A 27,273-nucleotide genomic window follows, 5' to 3' on the forward strand; every position below is an offset into this window, starting at 1 on the left:
TATGTGCTGTTATGTTTGTGTGCCATTGTATGTTTGTTCTTAGTACCTGAACTGATGTACAGCGCTTTGGTCAATGTGGGTTGTTTTTAAATGTGCTATACAAATAAAATTGACTTGGCTTGACTAGGAAAATAGGGGCAGATTTAGCCCAAGATCGAATTAATGCTTCAGGATGGGATTGGTTTGGTTTAGGATATTTGTGGGGACCGATTCTCCATTATGGCAGTATCATTGTGTTAATTGTTGTGATTCTGTTAATCTGTTATTGCTTTGGCCCATGTATATGCCAAATATTTGTCAATCGGCCACTTTAAAAGACTGTGATTATAGTATAATCAAAGAGGGGAATGTAAGGGCTCACATTACGAATGTAGCCATGTGGGTTTTATTGCAGGGGTGTAAAAGGGGTGTGAAAGCTCCAGCTCGATTATGTTGCCAGGACATCCTGTTGTCAGCATGGAAGCGCGGTTTATGGCTAAGTGTATCCTTTGATATGGGCAACTGGCTTTAAGGCTTTGATGGTTAAGGGGAACATTTGGCCATATAGCCTGCTCTTTGGTCCTGGGAATACCGAGGACATGTAGGTCACATAGGACACGGAGGACATAGGGGTCCTAAAGGGCACATAAAGATTTATAGGACATTGTAAAACTTGCCATATAAGGTAGCAACGGAAATGTACTGGCACATGTATTACGGGTATAAAATGTGTGTAATTGTTAGCATTCGGGGAGAGAGACTACACTGGCTTCCTAAGCGTTTCTAAACGCTTCGGTTTCTAGACTCTCTCCCACCTGGGTGAGTAGAATAAAGAGGTTAAACGAATTCGGTTGTCTGCCTGTTTTTTCTAAAGGCCACGGACTACAACAGGAACAGCTCTGGAGAGAAGGAATGGGTGACGTTTCAGGTCGAGACCCTTCTTCAGACTGAAGAAGTGTCCAGACCTGAAACATCACCCATTCCTTCTCGACTGAGATGCTGCCTGTCCCGCTGAGTCACAGCAGCATTTTGTGTCTACTTTCCATTTAAACCTGCAACTGCAGTTCTTTCGTACACATCTTACTTCAAGATGTCAGAAACAAGAACAATGGAAAAGGTATAAGCTTTACCTTGCTTGAAGTCATCAGATGTTTCTTTAAATGTTGTGTTGAATGAAACAGGGCAATGAAACTTTTCAATCGGCAAGGCCTCCTCTACCACCGACAGTGGTTTGGCTTCATCACGAACCCTGCGAATATTTAACAGCCGGTTATCAACAGCATTAGAAATGTTTTGAACTGTTCCACCAAAACTTACAATGTTTCCGTCAAGAGCATGTCCTACCTTCGCTTGCGACCAGCTTCCCCCTGTAAGAAATAAAACACAAATCTCAATTGACTGAGATGGACCGTCCTCATCCCGACAGCGGGAATTTCTCCACATTTCGACAACCCTCTGATAATTCCCATTTCCCAAATCTTATCTCCGCTGCCATGCAGATAGAAAGTGGACATTACCGTCGAGACGTAGAACGATGGGGAAAAGCACAAGGAATGTTCATGAGAATGATGCCATGACTGAGAGGATGGAGCTCAATGTAAAGACTGGGCAGGTCGTGGGATTTTATCTGAAGAATGATGAGATAGGATTTAATTTATCGGTGGATTTAAATGGGTGAAGATGAAATAATATCTCTAATCGATGGGAGAGCAAAGATCAAAGCTGAAACGTAACCTGGTCTTCAACAAATACCGAAAGGAATGCAGTCATGGGAACATGGACCTCACTAGCATTGGAGGGAATGGAGACAACAGCAGAGATACATTTAAGGGCAAGCGGGATAAACACGTGAACACTCCTGGAATTCGGGGTATTGTTACCGGGTGTGGTGAGTAGATGGGAGGGATGTTGAGTGGAGCAGAAATCCTGACTGGATAGGATGTGCCGAATGGCCTGGTCTATGATGTAGAATGGGATGTCATTCTATGGTGAGCAAAGGTGGGTAAAACAAACAGAACAAATTCCCCCAAGGTGACCACCCACTGCTGATGGGAACCGGATATAGATGTTCAATCTGCTGTGTGCGCCACGTTCTAGATTTCAATGTTAATCCCCACAATGTGGTCATGGCTGATCTAGCCCAGGAACGAACTCCTCCGCCTTGTCCCATTCCCTTTGATTTCAGTTCCCCGAATTTTCAAAAATGTATCTTCCTCTGGTATAAATACGTCTAACAGGTTAACCCTCTCAGAGTCTGTGGGTTGGAGAGTCCCAGAGATTTACTGCCCTCTGTTCATTCGTGGCCCTTGGGATCAGATATAGGATCACCCGTCGTAGTTCTCAACTCCACAGAATACAAACACCTCTCTACATTCAGGCCAGGCAGTCCTGAGATCCCATAGATTATGCGGGAGGCCAATTAGTTTGGGAACAACAGCTGGAACAGATGAAACATTTACCCAGTTCTGAATTACTGGTAAATGCAGCATGTATTTCTGAAATATCCCCCTCCATTTTGTGACTGCACTTTCACTTCGCCAGACTGTTGTGTAACCCCTCACCTTCAGAAACACCACACTGTCCTTTTGATCCATCTGCTGCTGCAACTTAGAGAGTTCTTCCTGAATAGATTTTAAATTCTCTTCGATCTCTCCAAGATTTGTCTTCATTCTATTCAGAATCCTCTTCTCTTCCTCCCGGATATCTGCCTGTACGTGCTGCTCTTTATCAGTGAGAATCTGGTGCAGTTCAGCAAACTGGGATGCGATCTTGGACTGAAGGTTGTGTGACTGTTCCTGTCAAATGAAAAGTGATGATCAATATGTTGTAGGGACATAGGGATTGGCCAGGTAATAGAACCCTCGGATTGGGTTACGGTCATGGGTTAAGGAAGCGCGGGGTATTTAAATGCTTGGCGCCAAACTAGATTAGAGATTAGATTATTAAGTAAGTAGTGTTTGTCCAGGTAGAAGTTAGTCGCGTTTGTTACGGGTTTTGTTATCAATAAAGGATTCCGAATAAACCACTCGTCTGGACTCACTACATTGGTGACCTCGAACGTAAGAAGCAAGCAGCAACATGTCGCAGGCAGGAGCGAGCGCGGGCGAAGTCCATCTACCGCCGTTCTGGGCCCATCAGCCGCACCTGTGGTTCATTCAGGCAGAGTCGCAGTTCCATCTCAAGAAGGTGGAGGAAGACCAGGAGAAGTACCATCATGTGGTGAGCTGTCTGCAGGCGGAGGTGGCGGCGCGGGTCAGCCAATACCTGACCAGTCCACCCCAAACGGAGCAGTACGTGGGGCTTAAGAAGCTCCTGCTGCGGACCTTCGGCTGGGCCCAGAGCCAGCGGGCTCTGAAGCTCCTCCATTTGCCAGACCTGGGGCAGCGGCTGCCGTCGGAGCTGATGTCCGAGATGCTGGCGTTGGCGGGCGACCATCAACCATGTATGATGTTTGAGGCGGCCTTCCGGGAGAAGCTACCTGGGGACGTCAGGTTGGTGTTGGCGGACGTCCCTTTTGCAGAGCCGGCAGCGTTCGCCCAGAAGGCAGACACGCTGGTGAGGGAACGTAACGCCCGAGACGGCTCCGTTAACCGGGTCTCGAGGCCCAGCGGCAGTCGAGAGTGCGGCCGGGAGAGCGACGCATCGGCCGCTATTGCGCAGCCGGCCCGCCAAGAGAGGGCGGCGGCGCCTGTTCATTGGCAGCGGGCTCGACCAACAGAGCCGGATAGGCGTCGCTGGTGCTCTTTCCATCGGCGGTGGGGCAGCGACGCCCGAAGCTGTAGATCCCCGTGTTCGTTTCCGGGAAACGCCGGGGCCGATCGACTGTAGAGGCAGTCTCGGTTGGCCGTAACCACCGCCTCTACGCTACGGATCAGACTACCGGGATCGTTTTCCTGGTGGATACGGGAGCGGTTGTAAGTATTGTGCCCCCCTATGACTGTGAAGCTCGAGTGGGGGGAAAGGGCCCGCCCCTAATTGCAGTGAATGGTAGCTCCATCCGTACGTACGGTAAAAGGACCATGTCCTTGTCCTTTGAGTCCAGGACTTACCGTTGGGAATTCATCGTTGCGGATGTGGGCCAGGCCATATTGGGGGCAGATTTCCTATGGGCGTTTTCCTTGGTCGCAGACGTCCGAGGGAGGGGCCTACAACCCTTGGCTGATGTACGGCCTCGGGGTACTGGACCAGAGGCTTCTACAAGCGCCGCCCCACCCAGCTTAGTTATCCAGTCCATCAACACGGCTTCCGGTCAGTTCGATGCGGTCCTGGCCGACTTCCCGCAGCTCCTCGTCCAGCGTTTTGATTCACCTTCGGAGAAGCACGGGGTCGTCCATTTCATTCCAACCGAAGGGCCGCCGGTTTTTGCCCGGGCACGGCGCCTCCCACCCGACAAGCTGGCCAGGGCGCGAGAGGAGTTTCTAAACTTGGAGAGGTTGGGAATCATTCGGCCTTCAAGTAGTCCGTGGGCATCCCCGTTGCACATGGTTTCCAAAGCATCTGGGGGGTGGAGACCATGTGGTGACTTCCGTCGACTCAACGCGGCAACACGGCCGGACCGCTACCCGATTCCACACATTCAGGACTTTTCAGCTAGCCTGGAGGGGGCTACAATATTTTCAAAAATTGATTTGGTGCGGGGATACCATCAGATCCCGGTCCACCCGCCGGATATTCCGAAAACAGCGACCATCACCCCATTCGGACTGTTTGAGTGGTTGCGAATGCCTTTCGGCCTTAAAAATGCAGCTCAGGCATTCCAGCGTCTGATGGACCGGGTGGGTCGAGGGTTGCCGTTCGTCTTTATTTATCTAGACGATATATTGATTGCCAGCCGTTCGGTCCAGGAGCACTTGGTCCACCTCCGCACCGTGTTCCAGAGGCTGCAAGACCATGGCCTGATTCTCCATCCGGACAAGTGCCAATTCGGCCTGTCCGCGGTGGATTTTTTGGGTCATCGGGTTACTCCGGCCGGTGCCACTCCCTTACCAGCTAAGGTGGACGCGGTCCGCTCTTTTCCCCGCCCGACTACCATCAAGGGCTTGCAGGAATTTGTGGGCATGGTCAATTTTTATCATAGGTTCGTGCCTGCAGCAGCTCGGGTTATGCGTCCCCTTTTTCAGTGTCTCGCAGGTAACCCCGCGGAGTTGGTATGGTCCGTAGCTGCGGAGACGGCTTTTGTTGCGGTCAAACAGGCCCTCGCCAATGCCACCATGCTGGTGCACCCGCGCTCCTCCGCCCCCACAGCTCTGACGGTGGACGCCTCAGACGTGGCAGTGGGTGGGGTTTTGGAGCAGCAGGTTGACGGTGAGTGGCAGCCTCTTGCGTTTTTTAGCAGGCAGCTCTCTCGGGCGGAGCTCAAGTACAGTGCGTTCGATAGGGAGCTCCTGGCCCTGTATTTAGCAGTCCGGCACTTCCGCTACTTTTTAGAAGGCCGTTCCTTCGTGGCCTACACGGATCACAAACCTTTGACATTCGCTTTTGCTAAGGTTTCTGATCCGTGGTCGGCTCGCCAGCAGCGGCACCTAACCCTCATTTCGGAGTTCACGACCGATGTCCGTCATATTGCGGGTAGGTTGAATGCCGTTGCTGATGCCCTGTCCCGGCCGGCCATTCCCTCCGTAGCCGTGGTTGGTGACCATGTGGATTTCCAGGAGCTAGCGGAGGCTCAGCGCCTGGAAGGAACTGCCGCGGTGTACGCCTCCACAACCTCGGGACTGCGTTTGGAACAGGTGGCGTGTGGCCCCACAGGTATCAAGTTGTGGTGCGACGTTACTCTCCCACGTCCTCGCCCGGTGGTGCCGGCCGCTCTGCGGCGTAAGGTTTTTGAGGCCATTCATGGCCTGGCACATCCGTCCATCAGGGCGACTTCAGCCATGGTGGCCGACCGGTTTGTCTGGCATGGCCTGCGGAAGCAGGTGGCAGCCTGGGCACGCGCCTGCATTCCGTGCCAGACCTCCAAAGTCCATCGTCATGTCCAGCCCCCGCACCAGACATTTGAGGTTCCCCCCGCCCGTTTTTTCCACATCCATGTGGATTTGGTGGGTCCATTGCCCTATTCTAGGGGTTACACCCATCTACTGACGGTGGTTGATCGGTTCACTCGTTGGCCGGAGGCGCTCCCGTTGTCGGACACCTCGGCGGCCTCCTGTGCACGGGCCCTGGCGTTGCATTGGGTGGCTCGTTTCGGGGTCCCGGCTATTATTACCACAGATCGGGGAGCCCAGTTCACCTCGTGTCTCTGGGCCGCGCTGGCGCAGCTGTATGGTGCTCGATTACAGCAGACCACCGCCTATCATCCCCAAGCCAACGGGATGGTTGAGCGTTTCCATCGGCAGCTGAAGGCGTCCCTCTGTGCTCGCCTGACTGGCTACGATTGGGCTGACCAGCTGCCTTGGGTCCTCCTCGGCATCCGTACGGCCCCGCGGGCGGAACTGGGCACATCTTCGGCAGAGCTCGTCTACGGTTCGCCCCTGCGGGTGCCGGGCGATATTCTCCCTTCCATTCCCGCCTTGCCGCCATCCGTCACGTCAGTCTTGGGCTCCCTCCGGGAACGGGTGGGTTCTCTGGCTCCAGTCCCCACCTCTAGTCACGGAAGCACAGCAGTTCACGTTCCTTCGGAATTGCGGAGCTGTGATTTCGTGTTTCTTCGGAAAGATTGCCACCGTCCCCCTCTGCAGCCGGTTTACCAGGGCCCGTTCCAGGTGCTCAAAAGAGGGACGGTGACTTTCACCTTGCAGGTAGGAAATCGTCAGGAGCTGGTTTCAGTGTCCCGTCTCAAGCCGGCCCATTTAGACCAGGACCTCCCCGTGTCGGTGGCTCAGCCGCCGCGCCGGGGCCGGCCTGCGGCTGCTCGACTGGTCCCGTCAGCGGCGCCCAGTTTACCACCTTTTGAGCCTCCGCCGCCTATGGTTGGTCCCGGGCTGCCGTTGTTTATCAAGTGCCCCACGTCACCTGCACCCGCCGCTCCGGTGAACCTCCCATCGCCTCCAGCGGCGGCGTCCCCCCCGCCTCCTGTCACACTGGAGGTATCGGTTTCCCCTATCCGTACACGTTCTGGGCGGGAGGTTCGGCCGCCCGTGAGGTATGGTTTCGAGGGTTCTGGGGGGGGTCATGTAGGGACATAGGGATTGGCCAGGTAATAGAACCCTCGGATTGGGTTACGGTCATGGGTTAAGGAAGCGCGGGGTATTTAAATGCTTGGCGCCAAACTAGATTAGAGATTAGATTATTAAGTAAGTAGTGTTTGTCCAGGTAGAAGTTAGTCGCGTTTGTTACGGGTTTTGTTATCAATAAAGGATTCCGAATAAACCACTCGTCTGGACTCACTACAATGTAATGTCACTGATTGTGTTTCCCTCAGAGGTTGACGGTGTAGCGCGTCGATAAAGGCAAGGAGCCAGGTATTTCAAGAAGGTATATTTTATTGTATAACAGGTATCAGACGGGTCTAGTCTGCCGGAATGGCTTGGCGCCCAAACCTTGTCCTTATATACCTGAGTCCAGGACCGCCTCCCGGGACTGGTCCATTCCCGTGCCGAGGGGTCGGTAGAAGTATGGCCCGACCCTTCGGAGCCGCCACAACGGTGACATTTGTCCTGTGCATTTTTTTACTTGCTTTGGCAAGTCAATAGTTTGTCTAAATGCTTCTGAAATGTTGTGAGGGTAATCTTATAACCTTCAATCCTCTACACCTAATACAATTCCCAGCTGCCTATTCCTTTTCAAGTGCCCATTAATTCCCATTTATCCGTCCACCACCCCCTAGTGGGGTGCCGCAAGGCTCATTGCTGGGACCGCAGTTATTTACAATATATATTAACGATTTAGACGAGGGAATTAAATGTAACATCTCCAAGTTTGCGGATGCCACAAAGCTGGGCGGCAGTGTGAGCTGCGAGGAGGATGCTGTGAGGCTGCAGGGTGAGATGGACAGGTTGGGTGAGTGGGCAGATGCATGGCAGATGCAGTAAAATGTGAATAAATGTGACGTTATCCACTTTGGTGGCAAGAACAAGAAGTCAGTTTATTATCTGAATGGTGTCAGGTTAGGAAAAGTGGAGGTGCAATGAGACCTGGGTGTCCTTGTACACCAGTCAATGACACCAGGCGGCAAGATGGCGGCGCGCACGGACGCAGCGGCTCACAGCTCTCCCTTTCGGTGCTTTTTATGTGTGTTATCTGTGTTATGTCTGTTAGTCAATTTTAGTCATGCAAATCAGGCAAATCCTACTTACAACCGCAAGGATCTTCTGATCATAGGATTCCAGTGCAATCGGGACCTTACGAGCGAATTGCTACACCCACGAAATATACCGGAAGAGATAGCCAGGACACCGGGCTCTCCGTGGATAGTTGTCGGCGCGAACAGGCGTCGCAGGCGGAGGAGAAACAGGAAGCAAAAGCGAGGACGCCGGTCCGGTATACTTGCCAAGCTAAAGAGACAGCCACACAAACCACCGCTACCCAGCATGTTTCTCACCAACGCCAGATCCATCATCAACAAAATGGACGAACTAAAACTACAGATATCAGCAAACAAACTCGTGGAGGACTGTTGCATTCTCTTGGTAACAGAGACATGGCTTCATCCACTTATCCCAGACGGAGCCATTGAGCTGGCCGGGCGTACAGCGTTTCGCTGGGACAGAAACATCGACTCCGGTAAGAGCAAGGGGGGGGGGGGGGGGGTTATGCATTTACGTGCACAACAACTGGTGCACTAACATCCAAATCATGGATAGCCATTGTTCTCCTGATCTGGAGTTCCTAACAGTTAAATGCAGGCCTTTTTACCTTCCTCGTGAATTTACAGGGGTTATAGTAACAGCAGTCTACATCCCACCGAATGCTAACGCTAGCACAGCTTTAGGCTACCTGCTCGGTGCAATAAACTCACAACAGAGCACATATCCAGAAGCAGCCCACATCATAGCCGGGGACTTCAATCATGCAGACCTAAAGACAGTTCTCCCGAAACTTGAACAACACATAAGATGTGCTACCAGGGGGAAAAACACACTAGTGGAGGTTTATTCAAATATTAAGAAGGGTTTCAGGTCAGCACCACTACCACACCTGGGGCAGTCAGATCACCTGTCCATATTCTTAACTCCAGCATACACCCCACTCAGGAGGAAAGCTCCAGTCACCATAAGGACTGTTAAGACATGGCCTGAAGGAGCTTCCTCGCAGCTGCAGGATTGCTTCGAAAGGACCAACTGGGATATTTTTGAGGATCAGGACTTGGAGGAGTATACATCAACTGTACTCTGCTACATCCAAAACTGTGTTGACAATGTCACCGTCGACAAATGTATCCGGTTGTATCCCAATCAGAAGCCCTGGATGACAAAGGATGTCAGGTCTCTCCTCAAGGACCGTAACACCGCCTTCAGGTCTAGTGATAGAGCTCTATACAGTGCTGAAGAGAGGCATCAAGGATGCCAAAGCGTCCTACAAGAGGAAGATTGAGGACCACTTTACCAACAATGACCCACGGCGGGTATGGCAAGGCATCCAGCACATCACCAACTACAAGACCAGCAACTGCACGACTGCCGACGGCGACGCCTCGCTGGCAGAGGAACTTAACTGTTTCTTTGCTCGTTTCGAGGTGAAAGCTGCAGTGGCAGACACAACACCCTCTCCAGCACCTGACAGCAACACCTTCACTGTGCAGGAGTATGATGTTAAGCGCGTGCTCAGAGCAGTGAATCCCAGGAAAGCTGCAGGCCCCGATGGTGCGACGGGCAGAGTGCTGAGGGAATGTGCAGACCAATTATCTAAGGTCTTCACAAAAATCTTCAACCTGTCCCTTTTAAAATCCACCATCCCTCCCTGCCTGAAGTCCGCCACAATCATCCCACTGCCGAAAAAGTCTGTCATCAGCGGCCTTAACGACTACCGTCCGGTAGCACTCGCACCGGTCATCACAAAGTGCTTCGAGAGACTGGTCCTGCAGCACATCAAAGCCAGCCTCCCACCCACCTTCGACCCATACCAGTTTGCCTACAGAGCAAATAGGTCTACAGGGGATGCCATCGACACTGCTCTTCACACTGCACTGACCCACCTTGAACACCAGGGGAGCTATGTGAGGATGCTCTTCCTCGACTTCAGCTCTGCCTTTAACACGGTCATCCCGAGCAGACTGGTCACCAAACTTTCTGACCTTGGATTTTCCCAAACCATCTGCCAATGGATCAAGGACTTCCTGACCAACCGCCCCCAGACCATCAAAATAGGCCCTCACCTCTCCTCCACCATTACACTGAGCACCGGCTCACCACAGGGCTGTGTGTTGAGCCCCATCCTTTACTCCCTCTACACTCACGACTGCGCCCCCACCCATCCCACCAACACCATCATCAAGTTCGCGGATGACACGACTGTGGTTGGACTCATCTCAGGAGGAGATGAGACAGCCTACAGGGATGAAATCCAAAGGCTGGCAGCATGGTGTTCAGTGAACAATCTTGTCCTGAACTCCTCCAAAACAAAGGAACTTATAATTGACTTCAGGAGAACCAGTGTAGAATACGACCCACTCTACATCAATGGGGTCTGTGTGGAAAGGGTACCCGCTTTCAGGTTCCTGGGTACACACATCGCAGAGGATCTTACCTGGTCTACCAACACCATCAGGAAGGCCCTTCAGAGCGTCATCACGACGGCCCAGAAGATCATCGGCTGCTCACTGCCCTCCCTGGAGCACCTGTTCAGCCTACGCTGCCTCAGTAGAGCAGGCAAAATAATAAAAGATCCATCCCACCCCGGCCACGGTCTGTTTGTTCATCTGCCCTCTGGTCGACGTTTCAGGTCGATCAAATCCCGAACAAACAGACTTAAGAACAGTTTTTACCCCAGGGCCATACGAGAACTGAACACTACCTTCTGCACTAGGCAACACTGTTAAAAAATCTTTTGTACTTAATATAATTGTATTTATTTGTTTTTGCATTTATTGCATATATGTTTTTATGCACCGTCAGGATTGGCTATTTTTTAATTTCGTTGTACTCGTTGCAATGACAATAAATGAATATTATTATTATTATTATTATTAAAGTAAGCATGCACGTACAGCAGGCAGTGAAGAAAACTAATGGCATGTTGGCCTTCATTGTGAGAGGATTGGAGTTTAGGAGCAAGGAGGTCCTACTGCAGTTGTGCAGGGTCCTGTTGAGACAACACCTGGAAAATTGTGTGCTGTTTTGATCTCCTAATTTAAGGAAGGACATTCTTGCTATTGTGGGAGTGCAGTGTAGGTTCATCAGGTTAATTACCGGGATGGCGGGACTGACATATGATGAAAGAATGTATCACAAATGCTGGAGTAACTCAGCAGGTCAGGCAGCATCTAGGAGAGAGGGAATGGGTGACGTTTTGGGTCGAGACCCTCTTCAGACTGATTCTGAATGGGTCGACTGGGCTCGTATTCACTGGAATTTAGAAAGATGAGATAGGATCTTATAGAAACATGTAAAATTCTTTAGGGATTGGAGAGGCTAGATGCAGGAAAAATGTTCCCGATGTTGGGGGAGTCCAGAACCAGGGGTTATAGTTTAAGAATAAAGGGTAGGCCATGATCATATTGAATGACGGTGCTGGCTCGAAGGGCCGAATGGCCTACTCCTGCACCTATTTTCTCTGCAGCACCCGAGGTCAGGATCGAACCCGTTCACCAGAACGAGGAGACAGCAGCACTACTTGTGTCACTGCGCTGCCCTGTTATTACACGCGTCACAGGGATCAAACCTGCACAAGATCAGGAAATCGAAACTTAAAAGCCTCACCAGAACTCCAGAAATCTTCTCTTTCTGTTGCTGCTCCATTTGCTGGATCCCTGATTTCTTTTTCGTGAGAGACTGGATGGAAGCTTTAACCTGACCCTGCGATTGTGTTTGAAAATCGGAGAATAAAAGTGTTAGACAATAAAAACGGAATTAAACAATGATGCGATTAAAATCGGTTTGCTTTTACCTTGTAGTTTTCAACAGCTTCTTTAACCGGCATGAAGCTGTGAGACTTGTGTTCCCGCCCAGCTGCACAAATCACACAGATCAGCTTCTTGTCAGTTTCACAAAACAGCTTCAGTTCTTCCTGATGTTCCTCGCAGTGAAGTTTACTTTCCTTCTCTGTCCGATTCAGGCTCAGTGTTCGAAATTTCTCAGCCAGTCTCGCCAAGGCCCGACTCACCCTGAGGGTGCGGTCTGTAAACACCTCTCTACATTCCGGGCAGGAGTTTCTCCCCTCCCTGTCCCAACTCTGTGTGATACAGGAGCGGCAGAAGTAGTGCCCACACTCCAGTGACACCGGATCGGTGAAGAAATCCAGGCAGATGGGACAAACTGCCTCCTCGGTTAAACTCTCGAACCTGTCTTTCGAAGCCATTTTTTAACTCTGCCATTTCCTGGTTCAAAACGCATGTCCACTGCGCACGCCGCCGTCTAGAGGAATGAATGTAAATCTGACGCATATGTTCAACGTGAAGACGAAGAAACAAGGAACTGCAGATGCAGGTTTACAAAAAAAAGTACAAAGTGCTGGAGTAAGTCAGTGGGTCAAGCAGCACATCTGGAGAACATGGACAGCTGATGTTTCGGGTCGGGACCCTTCTTCAGACTGATTGTAGGGGGTGGGAGATGGAATAACGATGGGAGGAAGGGGGCAGGACAAAGCCTGGCTGGCAATAGGTTGACACAGTTGAGGGGGGAGAGGGAGTTGATAGTCAGACGGTTGGACAAAGGCCAGAGATGAAAAGACAGAAGGTGTGTGACAAAATGATTGAGGACTTGCGAATTGTGTCCTGATCTTCAAACAGTCTTCTCCTCAGACGGCCAAAGGTTGTGCAGGTGCACTGAAGACGCTGGTGAGTTTCACCATCAATGTCTGCCTTCCTCTGGGAAGAGGAGCGCCGGCCAGAGCACCCGAGGGTCACCATCGTTACGACCATTTTAAAGGAAGGAGACAAATCTACCCACGGAAACTATGGAGGGTTCCCCCGCTCTCTACCACAGGGAGGGGTCAGTTACACATTAAGCTGTCCTGAATATAGACGGAAGCGGAGAGTAGCGCTTGGGACAGTGTAAGGCAGGATAAAATGCTGGAAACAACTGCAGAGTGGATTCACGAAGATGGTGCCGGGATTTGAGGGTCAGAGCGAAAGGGAGAGGTTGGGCAGGGAAGGATTTATTAATTGGAGCGCAGGAGGCTGAAGTGCATAAGACCAAGAGGTGAATAGACAGGGTGAATGCACAGTCTGTTACCCGGAGCAGTGGAATCGAGAACTAGAGGACACAGGTTTGTGGTGAGAGGTGCAAGATTTAATCAGGAACCTGAGGATCAACATTTTCACACAGAAGGTCGTGAGTGTCTGGAACAAGCTGCCAGAGGGGGGATGTGAGGCTGGACAACAACGTGGAGTGGAGTTGAAGCTCCGTTTCCTGAAGAAAGAGGATACCTCCGAATCACCCCTCCTCCACTTGCTCCTCCTTCCCCTCACCCCTCCTCTCCCTCGCCTCCACCTCTTCCTCTCCTCCTTACCTCTCCACTTTTCTCTCCACCACTCCCTCTCTTCCTCATCCCTCCATTTCTCTCTCCTCCTCTCCCTCACCCCTCCATTTCTCTCTCCTCCTCCACTCCGGGCCTCCAAGGCCGCCTCTCTTCGCTGCCGCCGCCGCTCCTTGTGGAGCCGCTGCCGGGCGGGGTAGGGGTCGGGGCCGCCGCTGCAGGCCCGGCGGAGAGGGAGAGGGATGAGGGGGAGAGGGTGGAGGAGGGGGATTAGGAGCCGCGGCAACAGCGGGTTTCGGGTTGCCGCCGCCATCAGCGCCATGGGGTCTTGCTCCCATAATACCGGTTGCCATCAAAGATGAAGTGAACAGTAATCGGTCGGTATGTGTAGGAAGGAACTGCAGATGCTGGTTTAAACCGAAGACAGACACAAAATGCTGGAGTAACTCAGTGGGACAAACAGCATCTCTGGAGAGAAGGAATGGGTGACGTTTCGTGTCAAGACCCATCTTCAAACGGTCAGAATCGACCCGTGCGTTGGAAGGAACTGCAGATGCTGGTTTAAACCGAAGATTGAGTCTGAAGAAGGGTCTCGACCCGAAACGTCACCCATTCCTTCTCTCCAGAGATGCTGCCGGTCCCGCTAAGTTACTCCTGCTTTTGCGTCTATCTTCAGCAATCAGTCGGTGACAAGCTTTGAGTTTAGTCTGAAGATGTTAGAGGGGATGATTGAGGTGGAAGTGAGGAGAGAATCAGGCTGGCAGATGGCATCACAGATCCTGATTACACAATAATCAGAAAAAAAGATAAGGTCTGAACAAGAGCTAGTTTAAAAGCATTAAATTCTCCAAGTAAGCTTCAGTAAGTTTTAGTGATATAGGTTTCAAAGGTCTTTTATTGTAACATGTACCAATTAAGGTACAGTGATATGCGAATTACCATATAGCCAGACCAAAAAAAAAGCAACAAGACACAGAATTACATAGAAATTAACATAAACATCCACCACACGGATTCCCCATATTCCTCACTGTGATGGAAGGCAAATAAGTCCAACCTTCGTCCTCTTTATTATTTTCCACTTTATAGCAAGGAAACAGGCCCTTCGGCCCACCGAATCCGCACCGACCACCGATCCCCGCACACCAGCACTATCCAACACACAGAAGGGACAATTTACAATTTTACCGAAGCCAATTAACCTACAACCTGCACGTCTTTGGAGTGTGGATGGAAACCTGAGCATCCGTTGAAAACCCACGCAGGTCACGGCGAGAACACACGTACTCCGTACAGATGGCACCCTAATATCCATCAGAGGCACAAGCATTCCCAAATGGACAATAATGAAAAGAAATTCGGGCAGACACACAGACAGGAAAGGTTTGGACGGAAAGACACAAAGTGCCGGAGTAACTCGGCAGGTCAGGCAGCATCTCTGGAGAGAAGGAATAGGCAGATGCTGAAAATCAAACATAAAATCCGAGAATTACTCAGCTGGACGGTTAGTGTCTGCAGAGAGAGAAACAGAATTAATAACTCAGGTTGATCATCATTTGTCATCAGTATCAGATCTGAAAAACATTTGGATAGCAGTAACAGGATCGTTCCGAGTCAACATGGATTAACGAAGTGGAAATCATGCTTGACTAATCTTCTGGAATTTTTTGACGATGTAACTAGGAAAATAGACAAGGGAGAGCCAGTGGATGTAGTGCACTTGGACTTTCAGAAAGCCTTTGATAAGGTCCCACGTAGGAGATTAGTGGGCAAGATTCGAGCACATGGTATTGGGTGTAGGGTGCTGACATGGATAGAAAATTGGTTGGCAGACAGGAAACAAAGAGTAGGGATAAATGGGTCCCTTTCAGAATGGCAGGCAGTGACCAGTGGGGTACCGCAAGGCTCGGTGCTGGGACCGCAGCTATTTACAATATACATTAATGACTTAGATGAAGGGATTAAAAGTGATATTAGCAAATTTGCGGATGACACAAAGCTGGGTGGCAGTGTGAACTGTGAGGAGGATGCTATGAGGATGCAGGGTGACTTGGACAGGTTGTGTGAGTGGGCAGATGCAGTTTAATGTGGATAAACGTGAGGTTATCCACTTTGGTGGTAAGAACAGGAAGGCAGATTATTATCTGAATGGTGTCAAGTTAGGAAATGGGGAAGTGCAAAGAGATCTGGGTGTCCTTGTTCATCAGTCACTTAAACTTAGTATGCAGGTACAGCAGGCAGTGAAGAAACCTAATGGTATGTTGGCCTTTATGACAAGAGGAGTTGAGTATAGAACCAAAGAGGTCCTTCTACAGTTCTGCAGGGCCCCGGTGAGACTATTGAGAGCGTGCATCGTAGGTTTACTAGTTTAATTCACGGAATGGCCGGACTGCCGTATGTTGAAAGACTGGAGCGACTAGGCTTGTATACACTGGAATTTAGATGAATGAGAGGGGATCTTATTGAAACATATAAGATTATTAAGGGATTGGACACGCTGGAGGCAGGAAACATGTTCCCAATGTTGGGGGAGTCCAGAACCAGGGGCCACAGTTTAAGAATAAGGGGTAGGCCATTTAGAACGGAGGCAAGGAAAAACATTTTCAGTCAGAGAGTTGTAAATCTGTGGAATTCTCTGCCTCAGAAGGCAGTGGAGGCCAATTCTCTGGATGCTTTCAAGAGAGAACTAGATAGAGCTCTTAATGATAGTGGAGTCAGGGGGTATGGGGAGAAGGCAGGAACGGAGTACTGATCGTGAGTGATCAGCCATGATCACATTGAATGGCGGTGCTGGCTCGAAGGGCCGAATGGCCTCCTCCTGCACCTATTGTCTATTGAAATGTAAGGTCTGTTTCACCTTGCAGATGCTGCCTGACCTGATGTGTATTTGGGGCAATTTCTGCTTTTATTCCCCATTTTAAGCCACGCATGTGGTTTGGGCCGCAGGTGTGGTAACAGGTGACAAAAGTCACTTATTAAATCAGATTCCCGCTGTTTCTGCAATTGTCAAAGTTAATTCTCAAAGTTACAGCTGGTCTGTGGTCGCACCGCGTGGCGTTGCTGCCATCTAGTGGCGGGACCAAGAAGTGACGCGGTTAACGCGTTGAAATGAACGGTCGACAGCTCTGATTCCACTTGCTGTTTATTTCTCACTTCCCACATTTACATTCCCCCTGGTTTTATTTCCGCGCTCACTGAAGTTTTACGACGCGGAATTTGGGGATTAAATGGGAGCCGTTCAGCGCCGACCTGTTGTCCACCGGGTTTCTGCCCCACAGCCCCTGAGCCCCCTCCTTCCCGTCACCCTCCTCTCCCTCGCCTCCTCCTCTTTCGCCTCCACCTCTTCCTCTCCTCCTCACCCCTCCATTTCTCTCTCCTCCTCCACTCCGGGCCTCCATGGCCGCCTCTCTCCGCAGCCGCCGCCGCTCCTTGTGGAGCCGCCGCCGCTCGGGGTCGGGGCCGCCGCGGCAGGCCCGGCGGAGAGGGAGGGGGATGAGGGGGAGAGGGTGGAGGAGGGGGGTGAGTGTTGTACTTCGTGGTCCGGTATCTGTTATACCTTTGGTGAGACTCTGGACGGACCACGAGTACACATGTTTAAAAAGTTATCATGGTGGAGCTTAACTCCAGGCTGTTTATTCCGTGGCCACCTGGAACCAGAGTGGCCACCTAATCACATCATTACCTTATATACACATTACTACACAGGCAAACAAAGTAGTCCTTGTGATACAATAAAGTAGTCCGTACAATATTACAACATCCCCCTTGGCTTATATAAAATCTTTGTATTGTCTACTTTTGTTTGCATGGGTTTTTCCTTTATCTTTCTAGTGCTAAAATATATTTATTAAACACAACTAAAAGACAATTGCTTTTTTCGCCTTCATGGTGGTCACTCCTCAGCGGGAGTTCACTAATCTCCGTGTGGTCACTCATCGCCGTGTGGTCACTCCACAGATATAAACATATATATATATACCAGAGCATCAAATGCAATACATTAAGCTTTCAGTACACACAGATCATTACACAGATAATTAACACAAATTATTCATTTTTAGTCCATATCTTCCCCTCAAGAAAACTTGCTGTGGAGATCAAACGTAGTGTAGGCTCTAGATGCTCCACCACCATGATTTGGCTGGCACCGCTGGGCTCCCAATGCTGGGCTGGCACTGTTGGGCTCGCACTATGCAGCTCCCACTGCTGGGCTCGCACGATATAGCTCCCAGGAGAAGGCAGGAACGGAGTACTGATCGTGAGTGATCAGCCATGATCACATTGAATGGCGGTGCTGGCTCGAATGGCCTCCTCCTGCACCTATTGTCTATTGAAATGTAAGGTCTGTTTCACCTTGCAGATGCTGCCTGACCTGATGTGTATTTGGGGCAATTTCTGCTTTTATTCCCCATTTTAAGCCATGCTTGTGGTTTGGGCCGCAGGTGTGGTAACAGGTGACAAAAGTCACTTATTAAATCAGATTCCCGCTGTTTCTGCAATTGTCAAAGTTAATTCTCAAAGTTACAGCTGGTCTGTGGTCACACCGCGTGGCGTTGCTGCCATCTAGTGGCGGGACCAAGAAGTGACGCGGTTAACGCGTTGAAATGAACGGTCGACAGCTCTGATTCCACTTGCTGTTTATTTCTCACTTCCCACATTTACATTCCCCCTGGTTTTATTTCCGCGCTCACTGAAGTTTTACGACGCGGAATTTGGGGATTAAATGGGAGCCGTTCAGCGCCGACCTGTTGTCCACCGGGTTTCTGCCCCACAGCCCCTGAGCCCCCTCCTTCCCGTCACCCTCCTCTCCCTCGCCTCCTCCTCTTTCGCCTCCACCTCTTCCTCTCCTCCTCACCCCTCCATTTCTCTCTCCTCCTCCACTCCGGGCCTCCATGGCCGCCTCTCTCCGCAGCCGCCAGCCGCTCCTTGTGGGGCCGCCGCGGCAGGCCCGGCGGAGAGGGAGGGGGATGAGGGGGAGAGGGTGGAGGAGGGGGTGAGTGTTGTACTTCGTGGTCCGGTATCTGTTATACCTTTGGTCGCCGACCCCCTCCAGTCGCCGCACACCTCCGTGGGTGTCGGTCTCCCCCGGTCGCCGCACACCTCCGTGGGTGTCGGTCTCCCCCGGTCTCTCCGCCGAGAAGCAGTCGCAGGCTTCCAATCTCGGGCCGGCACAGATGCTGGGGTGCGATGTGGGCCTTCACACCCCCCCCCCACCCCCCAGCAGCTTGCAGCGTCATGTTGGACACTCGATGCTGACTACTGAGCAGGTAATTATACCTACATATAGTGGCCCTGTCGGGTTGCACTCCTAGCGTCCCGTACGGAGCTGGAAACTTTTTTTTGTTTCCCTTTTAAAAACATTTTTTAAACCTTTTCTGCTTGGGCATGTTTCATTACCTTTTTAGGCGAAGCACCAAACCGCTGCTGCCATGTTGTACTTCGTGGTCCGGTATCTGTTGTACCACTGGTGCGACTCTGGACGGACCACGAGCACACGTGTTTAAAACATTATCATGGTGGAGCTTAACACCAGGCTGTTTATTCCAAGGTCGCCTGGAACCAGAGTGGCCGCCTATTCACATCATTACCTTATATACACATTACTACACAGGCATACAAAGTAGTCCTTGTGATACATTAAAGTAGTCCCTACAATATCACAACAGTGAGGAGCCGCGGCAACAGCGGGTCTCGGGTTCCGCCGCCATTTGCGCCATGGGGGTCTTGCTTCCATAATACCGGTTGCCATCAAAGCTGAAGTGAACAGTAATCAGTCGGTCTGTGTAGGAAGGAACTGCAGATGCTGGTTTGAACCGAAGACAGAAACAAAGTGCTGGAGTAACTCAGCGGGACAAACAGCATCTCTGGAGAGAAGGAATGGGTGACGTTTCGTGTCAAGACTCATCTTCAAACGGTCAGAATCGACCCGTTCGTTGGAAGGAACTGCAGATGCTGGTTTAAACCGAAGATTGAGTCTGAAGAAGGGTCTCGGCCCGAAACGTCACCCATTCCTTCTCTCCAGAGATGCTGCCTGTCCCGCTGAGTTCCTCCAGCCTTTTGTGTCTATCTTCAGCAATCAGTCGGTGACAAGCTTTGAGTTTAAAGTCTGAAGATGTTAGAGGGGTGATTGGGGTTTCAGTGATGAATCAGGCTGGCGGACGGCATCCTGATTTAGCAGTAAATAACTCACTTAGACCAGAGATTTCAGGAGTAAATGTTCAGTGTACCAAAGTACAACTAGGATATGATTGTCAGTTTCTGCTAGAATTCTGCCATCCAGCAGTTCAGCAACCGTGGATCCGGCCACTCTGGCCATTCTACGGAGCCTGGGACTGCTACGTCGGTTGGTACCGGCGGCCGACAAAGCTGCCGAGTCTCCTCCCAGCCCCAGCCGCTGTCGGAGGAGACGGAGGCGGTGCGACAGGAGGCAGAAGTGCGGCACTCGGGGAGGGCTAACAACGAAGCTAAAGGGGAACCCCTGCAGAATGCCGCTTCCATCTAATCTGCTCGCTCACGTCCGCCCCTTGGAGAATAAACTGGACTATCTGAAGCTGGGTTTAATAACCAAACGGGAGATGAGAGACTGCTGCGCCCTGATCTTGACAGAGACGTGGTTAAACTCCTCCGTTCCCGACGTCTCTATCAGCGTGGAGGGCGAACAACATTCCGGTCGGACAGGAGCTGCGCTCTCAGTGGTAAATCCCGGGGCGGTGGTGTGTGCATTTACACTAATAACAGCTGGTGTAATAATGCCACAGTGGTCTCAAGTCATTGCTCTCCAGACATTGAGTTTTTGACAATAAAATGTAGACCCTTCTATCTGCCCAGGGAATTTACTATCATAACCATCACAGCCGTGTACATCCCCCCAGTGCAAACACTAAGGAGGCCCTGAATGTCCTTTATCGCTCCATCAGTGACATATAACAATAAGCAACATATAACAACTACAGCATGGAAACAGGCCTGTCTGGCCCTACCAGTCCACGCCGACCATTCTCCCTGACCTAGTCTCATCTACCTGCACTCAGACCATAACCCTCCAATCCCCTCCTATCCATATACCTATCCAATATACTCTTAAATAATAAAATCGAGCCAGCCTCCACCACTTCCACCGGAAGCCAATTCCATACAGCCACAACCCTCTGAGTAAAGAAGTTCCCCCTCATGTTACCCCTAAACCTTTGTCCCTCAATTCTGAAGCTATGTCCCCTTGTTGGAATCTTCCCCACTCTCAAAGGGAAAAGCCTACCCACGTCAACTCTGTCCGTCCCTCTCAAAATTTAAAAAACCTCTATCAAGTCCCCCCTCAACCTTCTACGCTCCAAAGAATAAAGACCCAACCTGTTCAACCTCTCTCTGTAGCCTAAGTGCTGAAACCCAGGCAACATTCTAGTAAATCTCCTCTGTACCCTCTCCATTTTGTCGACATCCTTCCTATAATTTGGCGACCAGAACTGCACACCATACTCCAGATTCGGCCTCACCAATGCCCTGTACAATTTCAACATTACATCCCAACTTCTATACTCGATGCTCTGATTTATAAAGGCAAGCATACCAAACGCCTTCTTCACCACCCTATCCACATGAGATTCCACCTTCAGGGAACAATGCACAGTTATTCCCAGATCCCTCTGTTCCACTGCATTCCTCAATTCCCTACCATTTACCCTGTACGTCCTATTTTGATTTGTCCTACCAAAATGCAGCACCTCACACTTATCAGCATTAAACTCCATCTGCCATCTTTCAGCCCACCCTTCCAAAAGGCCCAAGTCTCTCTGTAGACTTTGAAAATCTACCTCACTATCAACTACTCCACCTATCTTAGTATCATCTGCATATTTACTAATCCAATTTGCCACACCATCATCCAGATCATTAATGTAAATGACAAACAACAGTGGACCTGCAAACTACACATCCCGACGGTGTTTTCATTGTTGCTGGGGACTTTAACCAGGCCAACATGAAGACTATTCTCCCTCATTACCACCAGCATGTGGACTTTGCAACCAGGGGAGTGAACACACTGGGCCTAGCCTATACAAACATCAAGAAGGCATTCAAGGCAGTCCCCCGCCCCCACATAGGAGATTAGTGGGCAAAATTAGAGCACATGGTATTGGGGGTAGGGTACTGACATGGATAGAAAATTGGTTGACAGACAGAAAGCAAAGAGTGGGGATAAATGGGTCCCTTTCGGAATGGCAGGCAGTGACCAGTGGGGTACCGCAAGGTTCGGTGCTGGGACCCCAGCTATTTACGATATACATTAATGACTTAGATGAAGGGATTAAAAGTACCATTAGCAAATTTGCGGATGATACTAAGCTGGGGGGTAGTGTGAATTGTGAGGAAGCTGCAATAAGGCTGCAGGGTGACTTGGACAGGTTGTGTTAGTGGGCGGATACATAGCAGATGCAGTTTAATGTAGATAAGTGTGCGGTTATTCACTTAGGAAGTAAGAATAGAAAGGCAGATTATTATCTGAATGGTGTCAAGTTAGGAAGAGGGGATGTTCAACGAGATCTGGGTGTCCTCGTGCATCAGTCACTGAAAGGAAGCATGCAGGTACAGCAGGCAGTGAAGAAAGCCAATGGAATGTTGGCCTTCATAACAAGCGGAGTTGAGTATAGGAGCAAAGCGGTCCTTCTACAGTTGTACCGGGTCCTGGTGAGACCGCACCTGGAGTACTGTGTGCAGTTTTGGTCTCCAAATTTGAGGAAGGATATTCTTGCTATTGAGGGCGTGCAGCGTAGGTTCACTAGGTTAATTCCTGGAATGGCGGGACTGTTGTATGTTGAATGGCTGGAGCAATTAGGCTTGTATACACTGGAATTTAGAAGGATGAGGGGGGATCTTATTGAAACATAAGATAATTAGGGGATTGGACACATTAGAGGCAGGAAACATGTTCCCAATGTTGGGGGAGTCCAGAACAAGGGGCCACAGTTTAAGAATAAGGGGTAGGCCATTTAGAACGGAGATGAGGAAGAACTTTTTCAGTCAGAGTGGTGAAGGTGTGGAATTCTCTGCCTCAGAAGGCAGTGGAGGCCAGTTCATTGGATGCTTTCAAGAGAGAGCTGGATAGAGCTCTTAAGGATAGCGGAATGAGGGGGTATGGGGAGAAGGCAGGAACGGGGTACTGATTGAGAGTGATCAGCCATGATCGCATTGAATGGCGGTGCTGGCTCGAAGGGCTGAATGGCCTACTCCTGCACCTATTGTCTATTGTCACCTTGGCTCCTCAGACCATCTCTCAGTGATGCTAATTCCTGCATACAGGCCCCTGCACACCAGAGAAAACCCCACTGTGAAGCAGGTTAGGGTCTGGCCAGAGGGAGCTATGTCAGCATTACCGGACTGCTTTGAGTGCACTGACTGGGACATGTTCAAGAAGGCTGCGACTGACAGTCAACACACCAGCCTGGAGGAGTACGCTGCGTGTGTGTTTGCGTACATGGACAAGTGCATAGAGGATGTCTGTGTCACCGAGATCATCACTATACGGGCCAACCAGACGCCCTGGGTGACCAGCGAGGCACGTGCAATGCTGAGAGCAGGAAATGCGGCATTTAAATCCGGCGACATGGTGGCACTCAGATCAGCAAGAGCCAGCCTGAACCGAGTCATCAGGCGAGCAAAGCGTGCCCATGGTCAGGAAATCCAGAGTTTCTTTCATGACCCCATGAACACCAGGCCCATGTGGCAGGGAATCCAAACCATCACAGGCTATAAGACTGCTCCACCGCCCTGTGAAGACAGCACAAACTTTCTCAATGAACTCAATAAATATTTTGGACGGTTCGAGTCACTCAACAACACACCTGCGAGGAAAGCTATTCCTCACCATGATGACAAGGCACTCAGTCTCAACACAGCAGATGTCCGGAGGACCCTCAGAAGAGTCAGCGCACGGAAGGCGGCAGGCCCTGATAACATACCAGGCCGGGTGCTCAGGGAATGTGCTGATCAGCTGGCACATGTCCTCACTCACATCTTCGACACCTCGCTGAACCACGCTATTGTCCCATCGTGCTTCAAGACTGCTACCATCATACCAGTGCCAAACAAAATCCACCATCACTTGTCTCAACGATTACCGCCCTGTAGCACTCACTCCCATAATGATGAAGTGCTTCGAGAGGCTGGTCAAGGACCATATCATCTCCATACTCCCCCCCCCCCCCCCCCCCACACTTGACCCGTTCCAGTTTGCTTACCGGCCAACCTGCTCCACAGAGGACTCCATATCCTGGCCCCATCCTACCTGACTGACCTCCTCCACAGGCACACTCCCACCTGCACCCTCCGCTCTGCTGCTGCCAATCTCCTGTCCCCCCCCCATCCGGACCAAACTCAGATCCTGGGGGGACAGGGCTTTCTCCATCGCTGCTCCCACCCTATGGAACTCACTACCCCAAACCGACAGAGACTCCTCCTCACTCACCACATTCAAAACATCACTGAAGTCTCACCTGTTCAGCACTGCCTTCAACCACTGAAGGTCACCTCACCTTCTGTCTCCTTTCTCTGTTTGTTTACTTATTTATCTATTTATTCACTTCTCTATGTTCTAGAAATCCCTGTAAAGTGTCTTTGAGTGTTTGAAAAGCGCTATATAAATGTAATGCATTATTATTATTATTATTATTATATCCTCTGCACTCCACCTGAGCCTGGCACATCTGGAGGAGAAGAACACATATGTGCGAATGCTGTTCTTGGGCTTCAGTTCAGCATTCAACACGATCATCCCTCAGCACTTGGTAAGCAAATTGGGTCCACTGGGCCTTAGCACCCCCTTGTGTAACTGGCTACAGGACATCTCCAACATCATCTCTCTGAGCACCGGTTCCCCTCAGGGCTGTGTCCTGAGTCCACTGCTGTTGACCCTGATGACCCACGACTGTTGTGCCAGGTTCAGTACAAACCACATCATGAAGTTCGCGGATGACACAACAGTGCTGGGCCTTCTCCGGGACGACAATGAACTGGCTTACAGGGAGGAGGTGAAACAACTGGTGGACTGGTGCAACATGAGTAATCTGGTCCTGAATGTCGCAAAAACAAAGATCATCGTTGACTTCAGGAGAAAACGTTGCAGACACACACCACTCCACATCAGTGACACCGCGGTGGCGATAGTCAGTAGCACTAAGTTCCTGGGGGTGCAGATCACAGACAGCCTGACCTGGTCCCTAAACACTGCAGCTCTAGTCAAGAGAGCCCAGCAGCGTTTGCACTTTCTGCCCCGGATGAGAAGAGCACACTTCCCCCATCCCATCCTCACCACTTTCTACAGGGGCACCATAGAGAGCATACTGACCAACTGCATCTCCGTCTGGTCTGGGGACTGCAAAGCCTCAGACTGGAAGTTCGTGCAGAGAGTGGTGAGGACGGCTGAGAAAATCATCGGGTCTTGACTTCCTTCCATCCAGGACATTGCACACAAACGCTGCTTGTCCAAGGCCAACAACATTATTAAAGACCCCACCCATCTCCATCACGGACTGTTCACCCTGCTGCCCTCTGGTCAAAGGTACTGCAGCATACGGAGCAAAACAGCCAGGTTCTGCAATAGCTTCTTCCCCCCCCCCCCCCAGCCATCAGACTCTTGAATTCACAATGGTCCACCGCCATTATTTTATATGCGAGTCACTTATTTATATATTTTTCTTTAATAAATTTTTATTTTTTTGTGTTACATTGAAGCCAGTTGCTACGGAATTTCGTTCAAATATGCACTCGTCTGTACAGTTTTGAATGAAAGTAAAATTTTATTCATTCATTCATCACAGATCTTCATTACACGATCATCAGAAACAAAGATAAGGTCTGAACAAGAGCTAGTTTAAAAGCATTAAATTCTCCAAGTAAGCTTTAGTAAGTTTTAGAGATATAGGTTTCAAAGGTATTTTTTAATCACGTGTACCAATTAAGGTACAGTGATATGCGAATTACCAAAAAGCCATACGAAAATAAAAGCAACAAGACACAGAATTACAAAAAAAGTATTTCTGTTCCGTTGACGGACGCAGTTAACGCGTTGAAATAAACGGATCGACAGCTCTGAATCCACTTGCTGTTTATTTCTCTCTTCCCACATTTACATTCCCCCTGGTTTTATTTCCGCGCTCACTGGGGTTTTACGACGTGGAATTTGGGGATTAATCGGGAGCCGTTCAGCGCTGACCTGTTGTCCACCGGGTTTCTGCCCCACAGCCCCTGAGCCCCGCTCCTGACGCCGGTCCCGGGACCCGACCCTTTTACACACCCGAAGCGGAACCGGAGCAGATTCTCAGCCAGTTGTTTCCACCCCAATAAGGCCCGAAGAAAGGATAAAGTTTCCCCGTGAATTTATTCCCAGTGAAGGTGTGGAGATGGGACTTGGTGTCCGCGTCGTAAAATGAAACTGTCCCGGACTCGTAACTGAGATAAACTCCCACCCTCCCGGGGATGGGACGGGCGGGGAGACGGGATGGAGGGGAGGTGAGTGCATCAAACCTGTCATACAACCGCCTGATGCTCCAGACTCCAGTCTCCGGGGTCAGTGTGACCGGTCCCTTCCTCTCCACAGACTCTGCGGCGACTCCCAGACTCCAGCCCCGACTCCCCGCCACCTCCACCTCCCAGTAATGTCTCCCCGATGTGAATCCCTCCGATCCCAGCACACACGCACTGACTGTAAACCTCTTCCCAGTGTCAGGGAGACTCCTCCGGGTCCCGGTCCGTCTCACCCTCTTCCGATCCTCAGACACCTCGAGCTCCGGAGCCGCTGTTTCCACATCCAGGGTGACGGAGACTGGGGGGAGAAGCAGAGAATCAGAGAGTCCCCGGGGGTCGGGGGGAGACTCGGGCAGCGCGGCCCCGGGACCGGGGGAGAGGCCGCTCGGCCTCAGGCACAGGCGGGCGGACAATTGAAACCTTGCCCGGGGTTTCACCCCGACCACAGCGGGTGGACAACAGACATCTCTCCCGGAGATTTTATCCTGGGATGGAGAGGGAAATTTCGTGAGGTGAGGGAGGGTGGACGGGGAGGACGAGTGTGGAGAGTGAGGAGGATTGCGAGATTGCGGTGGGGATGGAGGAATGAGGCGGGTTATTCAGATATTGAGGCAGATCGGAGCTGGTGGATATTGAGGTTAGTGGTAATTTGAGGTTGTTAAAGAGGAGCTAGAGGTGCGTGGTGGGGACGTCATGATCACAGTGAAAGGGGGCAGACACGAGGGGCCAGATGACCTTCTCCTGTGTTGTTTGAGTGGACGGTGAGACAAGGGGAAGGGTGGGTTTGTTAGTCAATTGGAGTGGGTGCAAAAGGGTTTACAACAACTTCATCAGGTCTGAAGGGTTGGGTTATCAGGTGAAGTAGGACAGTCATCAGGTCATAATGTCTATTGTCTATAGGTCATAATGTCATCAGTGAAAGTATTAGAATTAGGCCATTCGGCCCTTCAAGTCTACTCCACCAGTCTACTTCTACCCAGAACCTCTGACACCCATACTAATCAAGAATCCAGCTACACCTGCCTTAAAAATATCCAGACTTGGCCTCCACAGCCTTCTGTGGCAATTAATTCCACAAATTTACCACCCTCTGATTAAAAGCATTTCCCCTCATCTCCTTCATTAAAGATCATTCTTTAATTCTGAGGCTCTGACCTTTCGTCCCTTCCTGCCCAAACCACCCCATCCCCGGGCACATTCCCCTGCAACCGCAGGAGATGCAACACCTGTCCCTTTACCTCCCCCCTCAACTCCATCCAAGGACCC

At 50.7% G+C, this 27,273-nt stretch overlaps 1 protein-coding gene across 1 annotated transcript in view; it reads right to left on the reverse strand.

Annotated features, from left to right (window-relative positions):
- Window positions 1–27,273, reverse strand: part of LOC144603146 (zinc-binding protein A33-like) — an 88,129-nt gene that overhangs the window by 12,242 nt on the left and 48,614 nt on the right. Inside the window, exon 10 of the mRNA XM_078416307.1 lies at window positions 1,110–1,228. Within this exon, the coding sequence (XP_078272433.1) occupies window positions 1,110–1,228 (119 nt within the window). The remainder of the gene's footprint in view (window positions 1–1,109; window positions 1,229–27,273) is intronic.

This window comes from Rhinoraja longicauda, chromosome 19 (genome assembly GCF_053455715.1).
Source record: "Rhinoraja longicauda isolate Sanriku21f chromosome 19, sRhiLon1.1, whole genome shotgun sequence".
Classification (NCBI taxonomy): domain Eukaryota; kingdom Metazoa; phylum Chordata; class Chondrichthyes; order Rajiformes; family Arhynchobatidae; genus Rhinoraja; species Rhinoraja longicauda.